This window comes from Phoca vitulina, unplaced genomic scaffold (genome assembly GCF_004348235.1).
Source record: "Phoca vitulina isolate PV1807 unplaced genomic scaffold, GSC_HSeal_1.0 scaffold27, whole genome shotgun sequence".
NCBI classification, from domain to species: domain Eukaryota; kingdom Metazoa; phylum Chordata; class Mammalia; order Carnivora; family Phocidae; genus Phoca; species Phoca vitulina.
In genome coordinates, this window is record NW_022589730.1 from 474565 (window position 1) to 499189 (window position 24625).

The window sequence follows — 24625 nt, forward strand, 5'->3', positions numbered from 1 at the left end:
TGCTTTCCAGGAAGCGCTCTGGAGTCTTGGGGTGGGGGCAGCTGCTGCCGGTGGGGTCCCCAGCTGTGCCCGGGGGCGCTTGTTCTCTCCCACAGGCCCCAGGCCGAACCATTCACGGACATGCCAAGTGAGGGTGATGGGAACTCATAGGCAAGGGCCCTAGAATCGGCCCTCGCTGCTCCCTTATAGCCCAGGGCAGGTCTGCTTCCGGACGCCAGGCCCCCAGGGACGCCTGCCAGGGGAGGCTCCAGTGGCTCTCCCACCAGCGTGGCTCGGCCGGGCTGCCCAGGCCCAGGGGGATGGAAGCTGCCTCCTAACACCTGTTCAGTCAGAAGGAGCTGTTCTGTCAGATTTGGGGTGGGCCTGGAGACAGAAGATGGGGTGAGGGTCAGCCTTCCACCTGTCTGACCTCGGTCTCCATGCCTTTCTCTCAAATTCTCCCTGGTCTTCTAACAGACACTGGATAACGAAAGAGATCAGGTAGAAAGGAGAAAATAAGGAACGGGAGGTTACCCACTGCACCAGGACAGAACTGTCCTGCCAACTGCTTTGGATTTCTGAGCACCTCCAATGACATTTTTGGAACACTGCTGTTTTCTCAAGAGGTCAACTGAAATTGTGATCTTTCTTTGTTCTGACTTACTATGTGATGGAAACACTGTATGGCCCCCATTGGCGGGCGGGCTGGGGGCCCCGCCGGGCTGCAGAGCCAGCCCTTCCTAGGGGCGTGGGTGGTCAGGGTGGCCAAGCCCGGAGGGCAGACAGACGTTCACAGAGGTAACTCCCAGGCTCAGAAGTTCGGCTTCAAGGCCTCTGTAACTTCCCCAAATGTATGCACGCCTGAGAAGTGCCAACACGTTTCAGGATGTTAACATCAACTTATTAAAAAAGGCGCAAAGTGGAATGCAAAGATGACCACACTAACAAGTGCATCGCTTGAGTCCTAGGGACCACACTTCAGAGCTGAAGGTGTTTTTTCCCCTCAAGATATATATACAAAAAAGCAAACAATGATGTCAAAAATCCTGTAAGTCAACATAGTTACTTACGTCTTTATGACCTCAAACTGAATCATTACGTAACAAGGTTATCTGATGTGTAAAACAGTAAGAAATGTATTTATTGGTCTCTGTCCCTCTGTCCTGACACGGAGCTCCTGAGCCCCTTGCACTTTCCAGACAGACAGTGGCATCTCTTTTTCTAATGAGTCAACTCTAGGTGGGCTCTGGACGGGGCTGGTCACCGGAGACCGGCCAGAGTGAAGCCTGGAGCCTGCAGCCTCCCCCCCACCCTCCAGGCCTCGGGGAGCTTCCACATCCTGGCAGGTGGCCCACCCCAACTCCACGGGGACAGCAGCTCCTACGCTCGGGACCCTGTGCACCGCACCCTGTGTGGCTCTTCGCCTGGCTGTTCATCTGCGTCTGTCATGCTCTTCATTACGTAATAAGCCGCTAAAGGTAGTGCGGGAGCAGCTCTAGCAAAGGATGGAACCCCAGGAGCGGGCTGTGGGAACCCCGAGTCTCAGCTGGTTGGTCACCCGTGGGGGTGCCAAGCCCGCACCCCCCGCCCCCATGTGACTGGCATCTGACGACGGGGAGCGTGTGGAGGCTGGCGGTGTCAGCCCTGCTCGCTGTGACCCCTACACATCTGGGTGAGAACAGATGCGTCTGTCGACCCATTTCCCAACACGGACTTAAGACAAGAGCCACCGGGTGTGAGGGCACTGTTTTCCCAACTGCCAGGCCATGCTCTGCAGGGAAGCCGGGCCGGCTGCAGCCAAGGTGAAAGCTGTCTGTGGGAACCCCGCTCACGGCGGCTTTCAGGCGTTTTGAACTTGGAACTACAGGGATATTACGGCTATTTAAATGTTAAACTTAGAAAATCCATTAATTCAGAAAGACCAGGTTTTCAGCTTATTCCAGAAAACACAAAAAGGAAGAAAGGCAGTCAGATGTACTTAACTCACAAAAACGGACTTCCCATGGACAACTGGGTGGTGTCCCCTAAGGAAGCTCCCGGCAAGGCTGGCCAGCCGCAGCCCCTCCCTACGACGGGCCAAGTGCATGCCCTCCTGCCCCGCCCCGCCAGCCCCTCAGCGCACTCAGGGACAGGGACGCGCACTCCTCGCCTCCCCAGCATCGGGCACCCCCACAGGGCCCGTGAGCTTCTCCGCATGGACCGCGAGGGCTCTGATGGATTAAGGGGAGGTCCTAACCCAGAGCAGCTTCGACCCGAGACCATCAGTCGCTCCCACACTGACCTCAGTGAGAATATGGAAACGGCGACAGCTACGTCAATAAAGCAATAATCATCATGTCACTATAAAGTCTTTACACACAGGGTTTGCTCCTAAGCTAAATGCATTTAATAGAAAGCACAGAGTTAATTCTAAGAATTTAGCACATTCACACTTCACCATTATGTTTAATTGGTTGTGTTTACTCTATGTTGATGAGCAAACCTCCTATTAGAATATTCTATTAAATTTTCCTCTGAAAATACTTCAGGCCTTTAACTCTGCATCATACCTTTTCAAGAGAAAAAAAAGAATTTAAAAAATCAGTTATTTTAAACGTGACCACCAAAGTACACAATCACAGCCTCTCGGAGACCGCGAAGTGACCCGTAAGTGTTGGCACTGTCTCCGAGTAGGAGCCCGGTCGCTTCTCGAGTTGGCGGACAGCTAACCCAAGTGCGTGTTCATTCTGCCAGCTGATTGGAAGATTCAGAAAAACACTGTGCGCAGCCCAGCTAAAATCGTGAACACACATTAAAATCTGGCCGTATCTAAATTATGCTTACACTTGCTCTTCCTCATTCTGCTTTACTCATATAAAAGGATCTGTTTCAGAACAAAAGACATCTTTCCAGGGCTTTCTTTTACACAAAGGTAACTGAGCTTTTTGAAAAATAGTAACATGTAACGAACTATTTATTTCATAAATACTATTTAAAAGATGCTAGAGTAAAAACTTTAGAATCTTAAGGAAAAATCTAAAAGCAAGTATGTGAAGAGAAAAACAAAATTCATTTTATACTGAATTAACGACTGAACTCTCAAAGGGCCAACACGGATCACACTGAATGCACTGGAAAACATTCCCATCCCTCACTTGGAAGACGCAGGACCACGGGGATTACGGACTCCTCACGGCCTGTCTGCAGAGAAGTAAGGCAGCCAAGCGGAGAGTCGTGAGAGAGGGAACAGAAACACGTCCCGGGCTGGAAAAGCAAACTTCCCAGTCACTCCCTGTAACAGGTGACCTTCTCTCTTGATAAAACTGGAAATGTGTTTAGACACTTTAGAGATTACTTTCTCCAAGGAGGATGCGGAAAAAAGGGGACCGAGGTGGTGCTGCCCAAGTCCATCTAGACCTGTAAACTCGAAACAGACAAGGCTGAGAAAAAACCTGCGGTTCCCTCTGCCGCAGCGTCCTGGGAGCCTGCAGGCAGCAGGAAACGCCCGGGCAACACTGGTGGCCGTGGCTTTAGGCCATCGGCGGGCTCGCCATAGTTCCTTCGGCCGTGGCCCCCTGCACGGACTGACCTGGCCGAGCCTGCAGGACAGACACTCCAGGAAACGAGAAATAAATTAGGACATGTGTCCCCATGTCACTCTACTATTAAAATGCTCTTTTCCACAAATTATCTTCAATCTCAAGTGATTTTTCTAAAGGCTAATATATGTTAGTCGTCTCACGATATCTGGAGAGTTCATGACCTTGTTTACGGAGCTGCCTGCTTCCTGATGCAACACAACACCGTGCTAAGACACAAGAATTCTCACTGTGGCTTTTTGGTGAAATAACTTTGGGAAGCCTGCTGACCCATGTAAATCCCTGAATGTCACAAACGTATCTGTTGGTCCATGAGTACCTGCTCCAAACAGAAGCGTGTGAACAGAAGGGTCACTTGGCAAAGTTACAGAGGCGTCCCTGCCCAATGTCCGTGCCTGATTCCAGTCCAAGGAAGAAAGCCCACTTGGCGTGACCACGAGGCTGCTCAGGCTGGACACATACAAATGAGATTGCACGGCAAGCCTGACTGCTGAAAGGGCTGAAGACACAAAGGAAAACACTCAGGCTGCCATGAACACAAGCAATTAAACCTTTGCAAGCACTTACTGCTCACAAAATGTGCACAGAATGCCTAGGATTAGAGACTTCTGTGACCTAGCCTCAAATAATTCTCTGAACGATCTCCAGCCATCTCTTCTGTGCATGTGCCTGCCAATGAACACCGAGTCCTGCCATGCGCGCTGTCCCTGCGTCCCTGACTAGGAGGCGTCCTCTCTGAGCACACACACAAGGGCTCCCGGTGCTCCGCGGGGCCCTCCTCAAATGCAAGCCTTCTCCACACAGCCTGCTGTGGGGCCAAGAGGAGACACAGAACACGGACGACGTCACTCTGCTTTACAAAATTCTACGACTGGCCATCAGCAGCATCAGAAACCAGTAAATTTATGCCTTTGACCAAGTTCTGGGGGTTTTCAGCCATCATTCCTCCAAGTATCTGTCCCACACCAATGTCCTCCCCATCTTGGGAATTCCGACGACACACACGTGATGGCTCTGATGGTGACCGGACGTCCCGCCGCTCTGACCACGGCCCCCGATCTGTTTTCCGGCTTGTCTTCAGGGTGGTTTCGGCAGCCCTGTTCGTGGGCTCTTTCCTCTTCGCCTCCACTCGATCAGGGGCGTGTCCGGCGAGCGTCAGGGACTTTGCTTAGCATGTGCCCTTCTCAGTTCTGAAATTCCTGTTGCTTGTTCTTCATCGCGTGTGTTCCCCACAAGGCTGCGTGCCTCTGCCCAGGGAGCACGGCGCCGAGCCGCTCTGCAAGGGCTGGTCTCAGAACCCCGACGTCCGGGCTGGCTGGGGTGGGCGTCTGCTGCCGCTCACGCAGACTGGGCCTGGACAGCTCCAACAGGACATCCTCTTCGAGTCTCTGGAGAACACGGGTCTGTGTTAACAGGCGGGTAAGACACAGAGTTCTGCCTCCTCCTGTGGGCTGCGACATGAATTTTATGCCTTTGTGATGCTGTTCCATGGCCTCTTTGGATCTCACTGGGAGGTGAGCCCGGGGCTCGGTCAGCTCCTACACAGAACTGGGGTGCTCCTCTCAGGCCGAGCTGTTGCACAGCATGGTGTGGCCGGGGCTACCCACGGGGCAAACAGGTAGAAGAAGGTGCCTCCGTACTCTCTGGGCCACAGACTCCTGTCCCCAGACCCTCTGCATTTGGCGCCTGCCCTAGAGCGGAGCTGCGGGAGAGATGCCCTGCCTCCAAATCAGGGCAAGAGCTGGGGACACAGGAAGAAAAATGCCAGAACGCCCACTACCATGCTTGCTCTTCCCTGCTGCACCCATGCTGGCTTTCAGGAACCTCTTTGCTCTTTCTTGCTTTCTGAAATTTCAATTTTTTTTCCCCCTTAAAGCAAGCTCTAGGCCCAACATGGCGCTCGGACTCACCACCCTGATCAAGAACTGCATGCTCTACGGACTGAGTGGGGCCCTCCTTTCTGTGTTCCATGGACTTCAGCTGCAGGTGGAGGGGAGGCTGGGGGAGGCCGTGGCGGGGGTTACCCACCTGGGCCAGCACGGGGGTTAGCGATGGTTTGCTCTTCCTCCATCCGTGATGCGTCCCTGCACTTCTTCAGTGTGTGTGAGCAGCACCGCTCGCTGGTTCTCTTCATTACTGCTAACACTTCACCTACTGACCTGACTCCAAGCAAATCTTCTCTTTTAACATATTAAACCTTTCACTTTCGGAACAGACCTGCATGTTTTAACTTGAAGGGTGGAACCTTTGTTTTGGAGCCACAACCCCCACATCCCACCACAAAAACTGCTCATCGGCCTCTGAACACACACAGTGAGAATTCCATTCTGTACTTTTCTTGTGTGTCTGCCTACAATGTAAACACATGTGCATAAACCTGATCCACGAGAACACCACACTACAATAAAACATACAACCTCTGAGAAGTGACACCTTGCGAAAAATCACACATAGGGTCGAAGACTCCATTAATCCTAAGGATCATAATTTGGGCAAAGCATTATGAACGTGTTAACAACAGTAACAATCCTGACCCGTGAACACAAACTGAAACAGCGCCGCAGACACACCTGTGTGCGCCCCCCCCCCCCCCCCCCCCAAAGCTGGGGTCCGTGTAGCTCCTGGAATAAGCTTGCTTCGTCTCAACATTTTGAAGCCAATAGAAAATGTGCCTGTTTTATTCCAAATATAACTGCAAAACAGTATTTGCTGCCAGATGGGGCAGACCTGCCATCAGGGGTGGGAAAAGCAACTCTGTGCAGATTTTCCTGATGCACGAGTCCCGCACCGAGTGCAGCTTCGAAGCAAAAGGGAAAATGTGGGGGTGTGCGGCACCAGGCTGACATCACCCCCGGGCAGCTCCCCAGCCTCGTGCGAGTCCTCCGAGAGCCAATCAAATGGATGGAACCCTGCACGTGGACACTGGTGCGTGTGCATTTTGTGGACACTTCGGTCAGCTCGTGTGGGACCACAGCTCTCCAGACAACAGCATGCCCATGACGGAGCCCCACCTCCTCTCAAGAAAGGCATCACCGTACACAAGCAGGAACGAGGTGTGAGCTCACTGTGCTTACACATGGTGCTCACTCGTCAGAAGCAAGCCTACAAACTCAACAAAACCGAAGCATCCGTACTACAAAATGAGGCTCGCCATCTCGTGCATGACAGAACCCGCCACTGAGCTCAGACTGCCCACGGCGTGACCACTTGTGTCTGAACCACAGCAAAGGGTGACCGCGGTCACGGAGTCTGGGCAAAAAGCTCTGCTTTGTGTGAACCACAAGACACAAAGTAAACTGGCACCACCGTGACTAAAAACAAATAATCACACTAGACGGCGTGTACAGCAGCCCCTCCCTCTGCACGGGGCACGCTGCGGGACCCCAGGGGACGCCTGAACCCTATACGTACGTGTCTAGGACAAAGCTGCATCGACAGGGAAAGATCACCAGTAACTAGTGGGGAAACACAACGTCACAGCGACACGTTGCTGGAAAGAAGTGTGTGAACGTGGTCTCTCACCTCGCTGCTCCCGCCCTTCCTCCTCTGGGGGAGACACGGAGGGGGCGCAGGACGTCAGGCCACTCCTGACCATCTGACCACGCGCCCAGAGGAGGACCCCAGCCTCTGGAGCACGGCCTGCCGCAGGTACCCGAGCCTGCAGCACGTGAACCCCCGGATAAGGGGGGGCCACGGTGGCGTTAGAACTCTTTGGAAACAGTCCACAGAAGATTCTGTCTCAGACCGTGGTTTGCAAGGATGGTCTGAGATGCTGGCACAGTGCCTGGTGCATGACAAGGACGGACAGGCCAGGGGCAGGCCCTGCAGTACCCAGAGTACCTCGTCACCAGTGAGACGCGCCTCCAGGGACTTGAGCTGAGCTGCGTTTACAGAGAACTCTGGCAGCAGGACAAAGCAGGGACAGAAACGAAGGGGACTGTGGCTGCTGGGGGCTGGGAGAGGCGTCCGGTCCCAGACACAGGGCCTCTGACAGACACACTGTGGGACACCCTGGCTGTGGAGCACCTGTCGATGCGAACTGCAGCCCGTCGGAAGAGCCCCTTCTGGCAGATTCAATACAACTACAGGAGGCATGGAGTGATTGCACAGGTGAGCACAGGGAGGCATCAGGATAGAGCACAGGTGAGCATAGGGCGCATGAGCATACGGCACAGGTGAGCACGGGGGGCATCAGGGCAGAACACAGGTGAGCATAGGCGGCATGAGCATACGGCACAGGTGAGCACTGGGGGGCATCAGGAGAGAGCACAGGTGAGCACAGGGGGCATGATGACAGAGCACAGGTGAGCACAGGGGGCATGAGCATACGGCACAGGTGAGCACTGGGGGGGCATCAGGACAGAGCACAGGTGAGCATTGGGGGGCATCAGGAGAGAGCACAGGTGAGCACAAGGGGCATCAGGACGGCACAGGTGAGCACAGGGGGCGTGAGCATACAGCACAGGTGAGCACGGGGGAATCAGGACATAGCACAGGTGAGCACAGAGGGGAATCAGGACAGGGCACAGGTGAGCACAGGGGGGAATCAGGACAGGGCACAGGTGAGCACAGGGGGAATCAAGACAGGGCACAGGTGAGCACAGGGGGCATGAGGACAGAGCACAGGTGGGTATGGGGACCTCCTGATATGACAAAGATGAGTATCTCACATTTCTCAATCCTATTTCCCAGGACCCTCCATCTACTGAACTGAGTGAGAGAACTGCCTGATACGTATACAGAATTATGCCAGGGGGCCTGTGGCAGATCTCACAATTCCTAGAACCTAACTGTATTAAAAACAAATGTTTTTGGCAGACAGACCACTGAAGGAACTCATACAAAACATATTTTGTTATTCATTTGGATGTTCTTGATAAATCCAAGGAAAAAACACAAAAAGCAGGCCACCTAAGTCAGGTCGCCAATCTGCACAAATTTCTACAGAAACCAGGACAACTCTGGAAAAGCAATCCACCCTGAATTATCTCAAAAGAACGAGGGCTGTTAGAAAATAAAACCAGTCCGACATGTTGCTGGTGGAAACATGACCCCTTTCTATCACAACCCACTCCAGTTTTTAGGAAGCTTCCTGGGATTCTCTCCAAAGGTTTCAGAATTTCCTACAAGCCTCACCCTCCCTTCTACTCTAATGAAAGACCTCGGGGTCACTGCCTCGCAGACTGGGGTGCTCTCTGAAACCTGCCTGTGAAGCACGATTGTCGCACAGTTCCTCATCTCACAGTATCTGCTCTCTCCTCCTGACCCAGAGCTGTGTGTGAGTGCGGCACGCCGCGTGAGACTCAGCGAAGCGGACGCAGGACTGAGTGTCACTTCTTCAAGCTCGCGGAGCAAGGGCCCAAGACCAGTGTCCGCTGAGGCAGCGCGTCTGCTCTCTAGCAGTGCTCAGCGAGGCCGATGTGCGTCTCCCGCCACCTGGACAACGGTGCTTTAGGACCCTCTCTGGGCGTGTGGGCGTTTCAGAAGGGGACCCGGGTGGCGACAGCATCTTCTGACACCTGGGTGTCCCTCCTGTCAGGGGCACACTCGGTTCAGGACGTCCCCATGTGACCTGGCACGAAGCCACTCTGAGACCACCCGCGGCCGCCGCACCACCTGCTGACCACACGTAGCAGCCAGGGGCCCGGGACTGTCCCTCCAGTCTCGGATGCTTGTGGTGGCTCTTGGGGACCTCTTCTGCTCCGGATGGAACTGCAGACAAGAGGGACCCCGTCGTACATGGGCTGGGCTGTGCACATTCGTTTCCCTGCTTCTCGGCTTCCGATTTCTAAACTGTGCAGTCTGCGGCCCACCGTGCTTCCCAAGAACTGGGAATCCAGTTAGAGAAGCAGGCGTAGAGGCTCGGCTCCGGCCGCCACTGGCCAGGGCGCCCAGCGTCAGTGCCCAAACGCAGCTGTGGTCTCCCTGGCAGGGCGCATGGGACTGGATCTCTGTTCTCACCCCACTTACAGCACAGCCCAGTGCTCGCTGGTCCGAAGTCCAAGACTGCTCTCGCCCTCCACACCTCCTGCTGCCTAGGAGCCAGACGTAAGGCTTGAAGGCTAATTTTTATTTCTCAGAGTGACGGAAGGTGAGCACTTTTATTTCGCGGTAAGATTCCCACCCCTCTGACATGGAGTGAGTGCCACAATCAGCGTCGCCACCCAGCACTGGGGTGTCGCCGGGCGGCCAGGGGGACGGGGGAGGCAGGTGCCGGCGGACCCTCCAGGGTCGGCAACTCCCTCAGAGATAAACAAGTAGCACAGAGGAAATTTTCTTGGAGAAAACATTTTTATGAAACAAAAAACAGCACGTATACCAGCTAATGTTCAAAAAAATGGCAAAGAGAGGAATTGAGCACATCTGCAAACAAGGTGTAACCGTCATCAGGTAAACCAGCATGTGAAGATGATAATCTGAGTTGCTGGTGAGATTCTGTGCTGAGTGTAACATTTTCCCGCTGCGGATGAAAATAAACTAAGAAACGTTTTGCTGGGTACGCATCATCCCAGTGGTCGCCATGAACACAGAGCGTGGCGTGGTGCCGGAGCAGAGAGTGAGGCCGCCGAGGGGCCGGCCGGGAGTGCCAAGAAGGGGCCACGTGCACTTGGATGCGTGATGTGGTTTTCTGCACGGAAGCTGCACAACCACCTACAAATAAACGGAGACCCCCACAGGCAGGTGGGACCCTCTCTCAAGGGCGCTGGCCTAGGGCAGGGCGTGAGGGCCACAGGGCCTGGGGGCTGGCGGGACTCAGGATGGGCTGACGTGTGAGCGTTGGTCATTTCTGAAGACGACCCAGGAGACAGACAACAGACTTACAAAATTATCTGCAGCTTAGTGCTGTTTAGTTCCGAAAGAAAATCCCCACCATATTTAGTCTCCAATTCAAAATAGACTCAGGCTCTATTACCCTTATTCCCACAATTAAGCATCTGAAAAAACAAAAACCCCACCGATGTGGCCTAAATCTATTTAGTGGTGTAACAGTAAGATCCTACAATGAACTGCCGGCCGTGACCCAGGCAGGTGGTCATCGAGGGTCTCCCGCTGGGCCCTGCAGGCCACCAGCAGCCCCACCCGCCCGAGGCCGGGCCCTCGTCAACGACGGGGGCAAGCATTCGCCCGTCGGCCCCACTGGTGGGTCGCAGCCGGGCTTTCCAGCGTTGCCGATGCCCTGACGCGTCACTCAAGGCCGCTGCACATCTCTCGGTGGAAGCGTCCCTGGGAAACCAAGGGTGGTGCGTGAGCGCGGTCCGCGCCCTGCCCCCGGCGCGCTGGCGCCCGCGGGCCTCACCTCTTTGTCCATACTCTCTAAGTCCTCCTTACAGAGCGTGTACAGCGGCATTGTCTCTGACATGCTGGGCTGTCGCTTCCGTCCACTGGGGCCGGGCTGCTCTCCGGGTCGGTTATCTGGCAGCTCTTGAGCAAGCATCTGCCGCGGCGGCTGAACCACTCTGAAATGAATGTCACAGGTCCCACATGAGGAACGGCACTTTGAAGGACTCCTGGCTCTTGGAGCAGGTACATAAATACATACAAACAGAGAGCATTTCAGTCACGAAAACCCACCGTGTCTCTCAACAGCACCTACTTATGCTTTCTCAGAGCTGACACCCTAAATCCGACTGACGCCTCCTCCGGCTGGAAGCCAACACCTACCTTCTTGTGCCAACACAACACCGCTGCATCAGGTTCCCTCGTTTTAGAACAAAGGGCAAAATGTGAAGAGCTACCGAACAATTTCCTAGAAACCAGCGGGAAATGTTATTTATTCTCAAATACGGTCAAGCAAGTCATAAGACTCCTGAAACAACAAAGCCGACAAACCGTTTCTATCCGTTTCTACCCGTATTCTCTGGAACAGAAAGAATGTGCGGCGCTAGGAAGGAGGTGCACGGGGCTGAAGTCAGCCGTCCACCGAAGGGCAGGGGAGGCAATTCGGGACGACGAGTGCACAGTTCTGTTAAACAGTCAAATATTAACACAAAAAACCAGCGAGTGTTGCGGCAATGCTCTTCCCTGGGGCCCGTCCCAGGCCGGCCAGGGTAGTTTCTCCCAGCGCCTTCCGCGCTCACGTCTGTCTCCGCGTCAGACCCAAGCACACGCTCTCGCGTGTCATGACCTCGAGAGAGGAGGGGCTCGTGCATGGCTGGCGGGTCCGCCCCGAGTGGCTGCTCTAGGGGCTGCTCACTGGGGTCGGAGCCTGCACGAGGACGCCTCGGGCCCCACGGCCACCGCCAGCCACGTGCTCCCTCCCTGAGATGCTGATGCAGTAAAACCTCAGGATTCTGAGGAGAAACGGGGGTGCTACGTCCAAACCCCGTAAGTGAAGAGAAGCAGCTGTGTTAGGAAGTGAGACTTCTCCCCGATGAACATAAAGCGCCACCACACCGCGCCGCCCTCTTCTTCCTCAAACGTCAGAGGACACGCCTCACCAGCGTGTCCACACCGCCACCCCCACTGACCGGCGGCCCCAACTCGGGAAGACAGCAAAGTACCTTAAAAACAAGTACATTACAGTCTCCCTTCAGAAAAGTGGTTTCAGCTTTAACCAAAACCTGAAATGTGCAGGGGGTGACCCCCACCCCCCCCGAGGGGCCGCTGGTCAGGGTGCGTGGGCCGGCCAAGCCGCATCTGCACGGGCGCTGGCCCTCGAAAAGGCACGATTCTCTTCACCTCACAGGGCACTGGACTGGCCACCAAACCAAGGGCCCCCGAGTCTCCCTTCACCAACAACACCCCACACCGGAGGCGGCAGAACTTGGTCCTGTGTTTCCACCAAAGGGCAGCTCCCAGCAGGTGGGCACAGAGGCAGAGGGCAAGCACCGTCCTTAGCCAGAGCCACAAAAACGCAAACAAGCCGCTCTTCTCCTTACACTTCTTATCCGTTGGCAAATAGCTATGTTGTTAAAAATGCGGTACTATGTTAACACGCGATGGCTTACTGTTACTCTGAAACGCGTGAGTGAGTGTCTCCCAGACGGCTCAGTTCCTATGTCTGACACGGTCAGCTCTGGGGGATGAAACCCCCAGGACAGAGCTCCCTGTTCCTGACACCATGCTGCTCGCACAGCTCCCTCCAAACAGGACGACAAGTGCAAGAGAAAATAAAACACAAAGGGATTCACTGCGAGCTGACCTCCAGTCCCAGGCAGGCAGGTGGGCCTCTGCCACCCTCCTGGGAGCTCAACCCGAGACCTGGGCCTCTAGGGGACCACAGAGGATGGACGGAGGAGGAGGACCAGGAGCGGGCGACGTGAAACACCAACAGGCAGACACAGAGCCCCAGGAGCAGGCTGCTCTCTGCAGGGGAAGCTCAGAGAGAGGCTGCCTCATAGGACCAGAACGCCTGAGACAGGCACTACTCCACCGCGGGCCACCACCACCAGCTGTGTCCCCGCCAGTAGTCTCCGGGAAGGCTGAGTGGGGAGCCAGGACCCTTCCTCCCAGCCAGCCTGTAACAAGCACCCCACCACCACGCCATGTCCGTGGAGACCACAGTAGGCAGCAGCCTGGACAAGCACCCCAGCCTGCAAGTAACAAGGCCCCCAGTCCAGGCTGGGAGCTGTCAGGGTCAGATGTTCATCTTCACCCAGTGGTAACAGCAGTGACCCCGGGGGACAGCCGGAGCCCCCACGGCCTGGCGGCAGCAATGACCACCCCCACGCAGGTGCCAAACGAGGCCAGTGCACACCTGGACTTCTCCCCGCCGGGCACAGGTGAGGCGGTGCATCCACCTGGGCTGCTGGTGAACAGCCGGGCAGAGACAGCCAAGCACAAGGTCTGAATAAGGTCCCGATGCTCACAACGTGATGTGAAGCCGTCCAGGCTTCGGTCGAAGATCACTCGTCCTACCAAGAACCAGGAAGGTCTCAAGCTGAATAAACGTCAACTCTGAGATGGCAGAGGTGACAGAAGTCCTGACACGGATGTTAGAGCATCGCGGGAAAAGATGCCGCCACAAGAACTCCAGGCCCACGGAACGTTAAGTGAGAAAACCCGGCAAAGAAGCAGAAGACACAAAGAGCCGAGCAGAAGCTTGAGAACTGAAAACATTGCAGCAGGCACAATTTTTAAAAATGCAGGGGATGGGCTCAACTTCACAAGGAAGGGGACAGAAACCACAAAATCAGTGAACCTGAGGAGTAATAGAAATTGCTCAGTCTGAACAATAGGGAGAAAAGAGACTGTTCAGAACACGCAAGAGGACAACGAGATCCAGTATTCACGTCCCCGATCCCAGGAGGAGGAGAAACATGGCAGAGCTGGAAAAGTCCTCAAAGAACAAGGGCTGGAAATGTCCTAAATTTGGCGAAAGACATTAAACTTTCTGACTCAAAAAGCCGAGTGAATCCAGAAAGGATAAACCGCTAAATCCACATTAGGACACATCCTCATCAAACTTACTATTCAAGACGAGGAAAAAAGTCTTGAAAGCAGCGACAGAAATATAATTCAAATGACAGGCCAAAGAAGAAAAACCATGTTATCATATCACTATCGCTAAAGCACCTGAAAAATTTAAAACCCATTCAGGATAAACTCACAGGAACTTGGGAAGAAGGAGGGGGAACTGCCCCAACTTGGTAAAGAGCATCTATAGAAAACCTAGAGCCAACATCATACTTAAAAGTGAAAAATGGAATGCTTTCATAAGATCAAGAAGAGCAAGAACATCCACGGATCAAGGGAACAGGTGGGAACCCAGAAATGACCCAAACAGATGGACCCCCCACACGTGACACGGGCACCAAAGCAACGGATGGAAGACGCCTCTTCAGCTAACAGTGCGGGAGCAAAACCGACCCCCAACTGAGAATCTCACACCTTGTGTAAAAACTCAGAATGGATCATGGCCTTCAATATAAAACATAAAAGCTATGAAACTTTGAGACTAAGACATAAGAGAAAACCTTTAGGATCTAGGACCACACAGAGAGTTCACAGACTTGACACCAAATGCGTAATTCATGAAAAGAAAACTGACACACAGCACCTGATTCATCAAAATGAAACACTTTGGCTTCGCCCAATTCTGTGAAGATGAAAAGCTACAGAGAAGAAAATACCTTCCAGCCACACCGCTCACAAATAATACCTAAAATGCACAAACAACGATCAAACTCAGCAGTCACACAACCATCCAGTTGGAAAACAGGTGAAGACACACAGATGCTTCACGGAGGATGCTCAGGAGGCAGCGTGTCCCCCCGGGGCGCACACACGCCCGTCAGAGCGGCTACCGTCAAGAACGGTGTCTACCCCAGACGCGGGCGGGGCGGGGTGCAGGGAGGACCGCACCTGCTGGCGGGAATGCGCAATGGTGCTGTTCCTGCAGAGGAAAACCGCACACCGCTCAGCACACAGTGCAGCAGGTACACCGCCGGGGCAGCGGTCCCGCAGAAATGGACGCAGACACAAGGTTCGGAGCAGCCCTCCGGGGGGGGGGGGGGGCCCGGGGCGGGATACACCCAGGAGGCTGCTTGGCCGTGGGACGAGAGAACGTGTGAGCACGTGTGAGCAATGCCACAACGGTGCAGCTGGCCCCGGGCCGAGTGCAAGAGCCTGTGTGCACGGCACTCCTGGACCGACCGAAGGACGGGGAGCAGCCGGGTCAGCAGTCGCTGGGGGGTTATGGGGAGGGGGGGAGGGAGGTGGGCAGCGGGGGGCCCCGACACCCTGGCGGTGAGACTGGGCTGCAGGTTTGCAAGATGCTACCGCGGGCAAACCAGGGCGAGGGCACACGGGATCTCTCTTACTTCCTACACCTGCCTGTGGGTCTACAGTGACCTCCAAATAAAACTTTTAATAAAAAAAAACAAAACCCAAAAATGTTTACAACTAACAGCACATAATAATGATGGGTAAAAAAAGAAATTCAGAATTCTGGACGCTGTGCTTTCAGGGGAGTAAGTTTAGACTGATTGCGAGGTGAGCCCCTGTGGTCCTGGCTGCAGCCCCCCCCCCCCCCGCGGACCAGGCCTCTCACCTTCCCCTCCAGGCACGTCCTGGGGCCACTGCCCGCAGAAGCCCTTCGACCCTGCCTCGGGCGAGATGGGCAGAACCTGGCAACATGTAAGCAACAGCAGGAGAGCCCCAAGGAGCTCCGACCCCAAGTCCCCAGGGGAGCCAGCGCCCCAGCCCAGAACCACAACCATCCAAGGAGGACAGACCTCCGGGCCTCGGTCAGACAAGCACACAGAACGGCGTCAGCGCACCCTGTCACAGTGGGGTCTGCGCGGGGTTCTAGGTTCAGAATGGGGTGGAGCCACCCCTCCCGGTGCTCTCCTTCCTGCAGCCCTCGACACACAGGGACGGGGGACCAGGGCCTTGAAGGGGCGGGCGGCTGGTGCAGGCCCGAGGACTTGCAGTGTGGACACCTTGCATCTCTGAGGGCTGACAGCGCCCACGGAGACGCCCTGTAGGTGCCTGGGTAGCCGTGCATGGACGGGGGCTAAGGACACAGGCGTGTGTGGGTACAACGAGAAATCAAAGAAACGGGGAGCTCTAGCTCTACGTAGAAAGGACGCCCTTACTCTATGCCGCAACGATGAATGGCGTGGGGCCTCTCCCTCTACACAAGCGCCTGTGGGAGCGGGACCCGGGCCTGCCTGGTCCTCTTGCCTCCGGGTTCTGGACTGGTGCCAAGACAGGGGCCGCCCCTTGTGTAGAAATGGGTCATTTCCTTCATCAGTTTTACAACGTATAGTGTCCTACACACGAGTAAGGAGAGAGATACAATTACTACAGTGAAGGCGACAGGTTTCCACCAGCACACGCACAGGACTGACGTGCGTTCATCGACGGTGCTACCATCCTACTGCGCACCGACACCATTCTGTGAACACTGGGCTGGAAAGCACACCTCCAAGCTCAAGAAAGAAAACTTCATCAGAGCCACCTCCAGATAAGCTATCCCGCAGTGTGCGTCCTTCCTCCAGGAAGACGAGGCCGAACGGTTCTTCCGTGCTCTCAAGCCAAAGTGCCGCTGTTCACAAAAATTACACACATTTCAGAACAAATAGGTGGTTATCTGTTGCCTGTTAGTGTTCTATGTAAAACAGCGGCACTCGACGGTATTCAAGTTCAGCTTACCATCTGCAAGTGTTTTCAGACAACATTTAATTACTGCTCCCACACCTCGGAGGTTCCTGGCCCACTGCCACTTACTGTGAGCCAGCCTGAATAATCCCCAAACCATCTCTGAACCCCACTTCTAAACATTCCAGACATTTGTTCTGTGCGCTTTAGAGAATTAACTCAAAAGGTTTGTGATCTAATTTCCAACAAGATGAAAACAAGATTCTAAAAATCAGGACTCGCTCAAGGAAATATCAGCACAGCACAGACTCTGGGACGGCTTCCGACGACCTAAGAGGACTGTAAGCTGCGAGGCAGGTGCTGGATTGTGATCCGTGCTTTTAACGCACACCCTGTCCTGTCCTCCACACCTTCCCGGATGCGGACCGTAACTCCCTGCACGACGTCACCCGCGGAAAGAATCCGAACCACACAACCGTCCAGAGAGCAGTGCAGCGCCTCCTCGAGGACGGAGTTCTAGATCCTTGTGATAGAAGCCCCGCCACCACTGTCATAAATCATGATATTGTTCGGCTCTCAGTGCTCATTTGTCTGGGTCAGTCTGGGCGATGAGCACGGGAGGGTGTCAACTCGAGTCAACGAGGAGAGACACGAACGGAAGGCTGTCTGCCGCAGGACTTCTGGAAGGCGGGAGACACTCTCACCTTTGTGGCTGGGCCATCGGTCCCGGTACGTGCAGATCCACTGCAGCCCCCACCCCTGTCCCACAGTCTGTGTTCCTCCTAAACCACCATCCATCGGCCCAGGGCGCAGGGACAGCACATGACCTTGGCTGAGTCCGGTGCTTGGGATATCTACGTACAGGCCACAGAACTGCCCACATGAAAGGACAAGAAATCAGGGGACCCCCCCCCAACTGTATAAACACCTGTGAAGTGAGAACCGTGAAATGAGGAAAGAAGCCAATGCGGCATCCCACGTCCCCAAAGACTCCAGCACGGGGTGCAGATGTCCACCTTCCCGCACCTCTTCCCGGCGTCCACGAGTCTCCTGCACGAGCAGAACACGCGGTGTCGGCATCTGCGTTGAGCAAGTGTCCCCGAGCCGAGCCTCAGGAGGTGCCCAGCAGCGTTCCCACACACGCACCAGGGTCTCTGCAAGCCCATCCCCTGGCGTCAGGGTCACGGAGGCTCTGCCCAGGACACCACTGAGGAAGCCGAGCTGCCTGTGCTCATAATACAACCAGCCCCACAAAGCAACTCTCTTGGCAGGAGGGAGCGCAGGCCCACCGCACGAGCACCCAGCTGCTGCCTGGCTCGGCACCTCGTCTCTGCTCCCTCCGGCCTATACCGTCTGCAGCCACGTGGGCTTCCTCAAGCTCTGCCACGGCAAGGCAGCTGTCCCCGTGCACCTGCCAGCACCCGAGAAGTCACCTCTCAAGTGGAGGCCTGCCACCTGACCCGCTGGGACCCTCTTGCCTCCCTCCTCCTCCCTTCTCTCCACGGCTCACATCCCGCCAGGAGACCCGGGCCCTGCTCACCCCTCCTGTGCAAGCACACCGTCCACACGGCACCCGCTGCTGCCTCTCGATGTTAATCTCTGTCCACGGCCTGAGTGGTATCAAACGCCTAGTCTCTTTCTCAGACGATCCCGTTATGTTCGAAGTTTACTAACCCTGTTGTACTTGTGGCAATTAAAACAAACTGCTTTTGTCTTTCTGCTGTGTATAAACACTCGCATTTAAGACGTAAAATTGACCTGTCATGTAAGTATACGTGTTAGACAATACTGTTTAACGTTTAGGAGTATTTTAATCGTATCCCATTCACACCAGTGTCAGTATTAGTGGTTAACGGCACAGAATGTTTACTCTTATACTGTACGTATAAAACATATACTTTTCTGTTGTTTTTGGTTTAATTCTTTGTTTTTAAGTAATCTCTACACTCAACGTGGAGCTCAAATTCACAACCAGGGATCAAGAGTCCTGATGGCCTATCTCATTTTCTTTTATCCAGCTTGTGTCACAACTTACGGGATCTAAGGATTTGTTTCTCCCTAGCTCGGGGCAATCTGCAGAGATTAAGTCCCCACATTGACCTGCCCCAGCTGCCCCGGCTCGTTCCCATTCTTCTCTGCTGCTTCCAGTGTGCATGGTATCTACTGGCCATCTTCCAGTTAACTTTAGACTGGGACTTTCCAGTTCTGGAACATGCTTCTGCTTTCTGTATTGGCTACAAGTCTCAGCTGACATTCTCCACCTTTCACCTGTTTTGCCTGTCCTACTTCAACGAGCACAGCAACACTGTTACTTGAAAGGTTCTGTCCCCCTCTCTCTGGGACTCTGTCCCAAATCCCAGCTGTGCCGACCACTTCAACCCCAAGCTCGGTCCCCAGAGCCCATGTGCTTGGCTTCGCTCCACACAAGCTGAGCCGAGTGCCTCCCAACCACAGCTTTTCTGGTTATTCATCTCTGGCAAGAGTAGGTTAGTCTGATGAAAGGCGTGCCATGCGCCACAGCCACACCCCAGGGGCACATTCCCAGGGGGAGGGCTGGTCGAGGGGGCGCGGAACCACGCACACTCCTCGAGCAGAATAAGTGCGCTCAGTCCCGGGCCCTGGCGGTCAGCACTGAGATCACCAGCTGTAAGCAGCTCACCGGCCGACCCGCATTAGGTCGCGCCGTTCCACCCAGCTCTCCCCTCCTGGGAGCATCTATTCACACCTGCCTCCACCTGGAACACAGCTCAGGTGCTGGGGTGCGGCGAGTCTCCCCTCACGCTGCCCCGGCCACAGAGAGCCCCGAGAAGCCGGCTGTCCGCCCCCAACAGCTCTGGAGCTGCACGTTCCTCCTGCTGTCACTCAGGCCTCCCGCTGGGGCCAGAGTCCCTCTGACGGCCTCCCAACAGGCACTTTGTCAGAAGCGCCTCTAGAATCTCCACTAACCGTGACCTTGTCACTACCCCAGACTTCACAGGAGTGGCTCCCCTAACCTGCACCCACACAGCCTGGTCTAACACCTCACGCCTCAGAGCGGGGAGATCAGCATGTCCCTCAGGACCCCTGGGGCAGTGCCCTGCCATCCTGCACACCCGTGGGTTCCCTTCAAATGCAGGAACCTCAAAACTGGGGTGAGCTCACCGTCTCAGGGAACATTTCAGCAATAAAAATGAACAGAACATACAGGACAAGGGAACGGACACAGTGTGTCCTGAATGAAATCAACGTCTACACCTCTTTAGAGCTCAGAAGGGAGAAGGCAGAACTGACCCGGCAAGGGCTCTTTCCCTTACGTTCCTGTTGCTACCCCCTCCCTCGGTCTGATCTGGGCAAGGAAGTGGGACGGGACGCCAGGGGAGGCCCAGACCTGGCTTGTCTTCTGGCCCTCCCACCCCACGCCGCCGCCTTCCACCCTGCAGAAGGGACAGACCAGGGAGCACTGGCACAGAGGGTGTCCTGCTGGGGCACGTGGGCCGATACCAGGGTGCAGGTCTGGTCTGTAGATGGAACAGCCTGTCGGAGACAGCCTGAGCCAACGTGAGAACGTGTCTGGCACACGCAAGAATCTCCCAGGCTAGGCCCCGGCCCTGTCTGTTCCAGTGCTGGAGACCAGGACAGGACAGAACACGCAAGAGGCCCAATGCCTCAGTGGGGAAGCCCAGCCCCAGCTCAGGATGCAGCAAACCCCCAACTCCACGTCCCACCAGCACCGCTTTTGCTCAGCTCTCAGTGAGCGTGGTAGTCCAAGGCGCTCAGAGGCACCCCGCTGCTGCAAGACAGCTCCCAGGCCCATGTACCTGAAGGAGGAGTGCTCCGTGTGGACCGCCAGGGAGCCAGGGGGCCCGGGGCCCACAGCACCTTTCCGGATGAGCTTGCCCGTGTTGGCGTCATAGATGCGAACTTCTGGCCCAGGCTGGGCCCTGGGGTGGACGGGCGTCGGGTGGAACAAGGCAGTCGGAAGCGCACCCTGCCTGTCAGGAAAGGCTGCTGGGCCATCCTCCCTGCGGGACCAGAACAAGGGCCGTGAGAAAGCGCTGGAACAGGCTCAGGCCCAGATGCAGCTGAAGGCCCGTCCAGGTGAAGACGAGAAGAGTGCGTGCCCCGTGGCCTGCCTGGGGCCTCAGCTGGAGTCTGCGATCACCGTCCCTCTGACGCCTGTTCCAGAACTTTACCCCTAAACACAAGAGCCAAAGTCTGACAAAGAACAGGAAGCATTTTTCTCAAGCTGTTCTCAGCAGAACAGACCGTCCCCCACAAACATACAGAACCACCTTGACCCACCAGGTTCCCAACCATCCCTCGCTCTGGTCACTGTCACCCTGGCCACTGAGACTCCAAGAAGCCTCAACGTCTTTCAGGACGCTGCCCCCAGGCCAGGAAGGAAGCGCAGGCAAGCCGAGCCTCCCTGCTAAGCCTCCCTGCTGGTGTTGTTGGGAGAAAAAGCAACTGACTTTTCGAGATGGCGATGGCGTTTTAGACAGTCTGTGCTCTGCAGGGCTGGGAGGGCCAGTGGGGAGGGCCTGGCCCTGGTGGCCGCGGGGACCACGGGGACCGCGGGGACGGAAGCTCGTGTCCTCCGGCCGGCACCCCGTGCTGAGGGTGGGGAGTGGGAGGCAGGTGTGGCGTGGCGCTCACCTCTGCACTCTGCCGTAGTCGTCCCTGAGCGGGAAGAGCTGCTCCTCTACCCGGTCCCAGCGCTCCAGGCAGCTCCACAGCCAGTCGGGGTTGACCACATGCAGCTGCCCGCACTCCTGGGCCTGGCGCACCTTCTCTGTGCCTGCAGGGAGACCACCTCAGTCAGTGCAGCCCGGGCTGCAGGCGCGTGGCGGCCCCGAATCACTTGCTTGGGCCCTGAACCCTGCCTGGGACACACTATGTGTCTGGAATCTGGGACTTCACTGTCCAACCAGTGCTGCCTGCCCCCGGCCCGCCCCACAGAACGGTGACCTGCCGTGGGGTCTCACTGGACCCACTGGCAGGCCCACAGGGAGGGCAGGGATCTGAAGGACCCCACCACACCAGCCAGAAGGCACCCATCCGTTTCCGTGGGAAGTCTCCCACTGCCTCTGTGACCTGCAGCCAACTGCCTGACATCTCTTCCCCAGGACCACGGGCTCGGCACTGGCAAAGGCCCCGCCACTGCTGTGGGCTCAGAGCCCCACCCGGCCCCCTCTGCCAAGGTCACCTTGTTACTGCAGCCAGTGCAGCCCCCCGAAGGGCAACGGCCACAGCGGCTGGGGTATAAGCAGGCCAAGTAGAGGACAGGGGGGACGTGTGGCTGTGTCCCTGACGCGCACACGTCTGCGCTGTCGGAAAGGCTCTTCGGTAGTTGGCAAGGACGCCTGTCCTGCCCACCGCAGGCCTGGACCACATTGTGCTGTGCCCACAGGGGCAGAGGCCAGGCCTGCCACCGGCGCTGTCAGCCATCACGCGTCTCCGAGTGAACAAGCCGTGACTTTGGGATCGGGGAGGGGAGGACAAGGGCGCTGGGCACCCAGGCAGGAGTGAGCCAGGGGCCTCCTTCCCTGTGCCCCTGGGCTCACTGCACGAGTGGGATGCCGGAGGGCTGCAACAAGCCTGCCCCCGCCTCCCAGTGAGGATCCTCCCACATCTCACACCAGGATGTGCCACACATGGGCATGGGGCTCAGCCCTCCCGGGAAAGCTGGCCCCACGAGGAGGCGGTGACCTGGAAACCCTAGCTCAGCAGGTGTGGGCAGGGAAGGAGCAGTGCCCGGAGCACCAGGCACAGTCTTTGTTCAGAAAACCCTACACCATCGCTTGTGAGAACCACTTAAAAAAAAAAATCGTTGGTTTTTATTTTTGTCTTTTTTTAGCAACCATGTGTGTTTCTTCCTGATTTGCCCGTTACTGAGGGACTGTTTTCTTGGCTGAAATCCCTGGAGTCTGTCTGAGGGGGACGTTCCTACAGTGATTTTCAGCCGCAATCCCTTAGGACGGACGTGGCTCTAGCTGGAACCTTTGTGCTCAGTCTTCTCAGAGGCTTAGCTGCCCGCTCCCCGCTGAACTGTGTGCTGACAACCATGTAACTGGGCTCCATCATCAACTCCCCACCCCCCTTCTCCACCCGATGGGCGTGCACCCCTCACTCCAGGCGGAGGAGCCTGACGACATGGAGCACAGAGCGGCAGCGGGCCAGGAAACACGAGGTGCTGCCCCCTGGCTTGGTAGCGCCCGCAGACAGCACACACGCACACAAGCAGACACACAAACTCTGACACCAACGTATGATCATGAGTGAACGCGTACGAGGCACTGATTCAGGACAAGGCTTCTGAAAGCTCAGCACGGAACAAGCAGCCGTGCAGGGCCAGTGCAGATGGACCCGGCCCCAGGAGCACCACGGGGGGGGGTCTTCTGTCCACCCCCCTCCCCCAGCAGGACAGCAAGAGGCGGGCCGGCATGGCGCACGTACCTGCCCTCGCTGCGATCAGGTGCGTGGCCCTGTCGGGGTCGTCCGGGTCCAGCACCAGCTGCGTGAGGATCTTGGCTCCAAGGGCTGTGGCATGGTAGTGCTCCCGCGTCTTCTCGATCGGGAAATTCGTCGGGTGCAGCCCACTAAATATTATGGCAACATCTGCCAGCACTCTGCTCTTGAGCTCTGGAACGATCTTCCGTATGTCGGGGGCTTCCTGGCTGTCTCCGCACAGGTACCGATCGTACTTGGCATAGTAGTCAGAGTGCACTCGGGCAAGGATCTCCTCCAGGTAGACCAGGTGGTCGTCCTCATCCCCGTCTTCCTCCTCCTCCTCCTCCTCCTCCACACTCTGGTCCAGGGACTCGCCTGCCGTGATGCCCGACTGCTCGCTGTTCTGGGACTCGGTCTCGGCCTCCTTCCTATCCGCAGAGCCACCGCCCAGCCCGCAGAGGCCGTCCCGCTCACCCTCCTCCTGCACATCCGGATGCAAGCCTGGGGCAGGCTCTCCGCATGGACTCACTCCTGTGGGCCTCTCCCCTCCTGGGGCAGGGGGGCCGCCCCGCTGGGCCACTTTTCCTGCATCTCGTGCTCCCTGAGGCCTTTCCAGGCTCCTCCTCTCCCCACTTTCACCATCAGAGGATGACTGGGCATCTGACTCGCTGTCGCTGGAAAGGTCAAAGTCCAGGTCACCGCCTGCCGGGCCCTGAGCTGATCGCTTTTCCGGCAATGTCCGATCATGCTGCTGAGCACATGCTGGGGGGCCCTTGCCATCAGCCAAGGGGCCACGGGCAGTGGGCCGGCTGCCTCTCTCCTCCTCCTGCCCAGGCAGGGGCCAGTCCCCCCGTGGAGAAGCACCCCCGTTGAGCTCCCTCGTGGGCTTCCCAAGGCCATTACTTTGCTCAACCCCAGAAACCTGCCGTCCTTCCTCGGTCTCCCTGACGGACGGAGCTTGTTCTGGGACGTCGGCACCTTTCGGAGACTGATTTACTATAGGTATGCACAAAAGAAAAGGGGTGACTGTTATTTAACATCCAACGTGAAAGCTCTTGTTAAAGCAACGGTGGTTCCCCCCCCCCCCCGCCCCCCCGTCTGGCTCTAACCGCACCCTAGACCTGGGCTCGGCAAAGTCTGGCTGTGAAGGCAAATTTTTAGGTTTCTGGCCACAGATGGTCACTTTGTCTTGGTTTTTACAATGGGTTAGAAATGAAGAGAACACTCTAGGCTTCCACGCTGCGGGTGGGGCCTCCAGCCCTGCTCTGGCTGCCCTGAGAAGTGTGTCTCCCTCAGGCCCACTCCCCCGGCCTGGGCCTCCAGCTCTGACTGACTGCAGCACTCACCGCAGGCCTCACACAGCGTGTTTACACACTAGAGATCACCAGACACACTTCACACCAAAACCTCCAATTTTCTTCAGACAGACTCTGGCTTCGCGCTCGCCCGACAGGTTAAGCCGTGTGGCTCCCTGCGGGCTCCGGGCCCGGCGCCAACCACCAACAAGCTGGAGTTGCTACGCCCCCAGCTCGCTCTTTCCAAGGACTGCGATGGCCAAATTCCCGCTGTCCTGCTTGCCTTTTCAGAGAGACCAG

The 24625-nt window shown here is 56.3% G+C and overlaps 1 protein-coding gene across 2 annotated transcripts in view; it reads right to left on the reverse strand.

The window, feature by feature from the left end:
• Positions 1-24625, reverse strand: part of CTDP1 (CTD phosphatase subunit 1) — a 61493-nt gene that overhangs the window by 14967 nt on the left and 21901 nt on the right. Inside the window, exons 8-11 of one of the 2 annotated variants that reach the window (XM_032422678.1) lie at positions 23037-24026; positions 21237-21378; positions 20399-20602; positions 10855-11014 (exon numbers count right to left, since the gene is read on the reverse strand). In XM_032422678.1, the coding sequence (XP_032278569.1) occupies positions 10855-11014; positions 20399-20602; positions 21237-21378; positions 23037-24026 (1496 nt within the window). The remainder of the gene's footprint in view (positions 1-10854; positions 11015-20398; positions 20603-21236; positions 21379-23036; positions 24027-24625) is intronic. The other variant, XM_032422680.1, reaches the window with a different exon arrangement.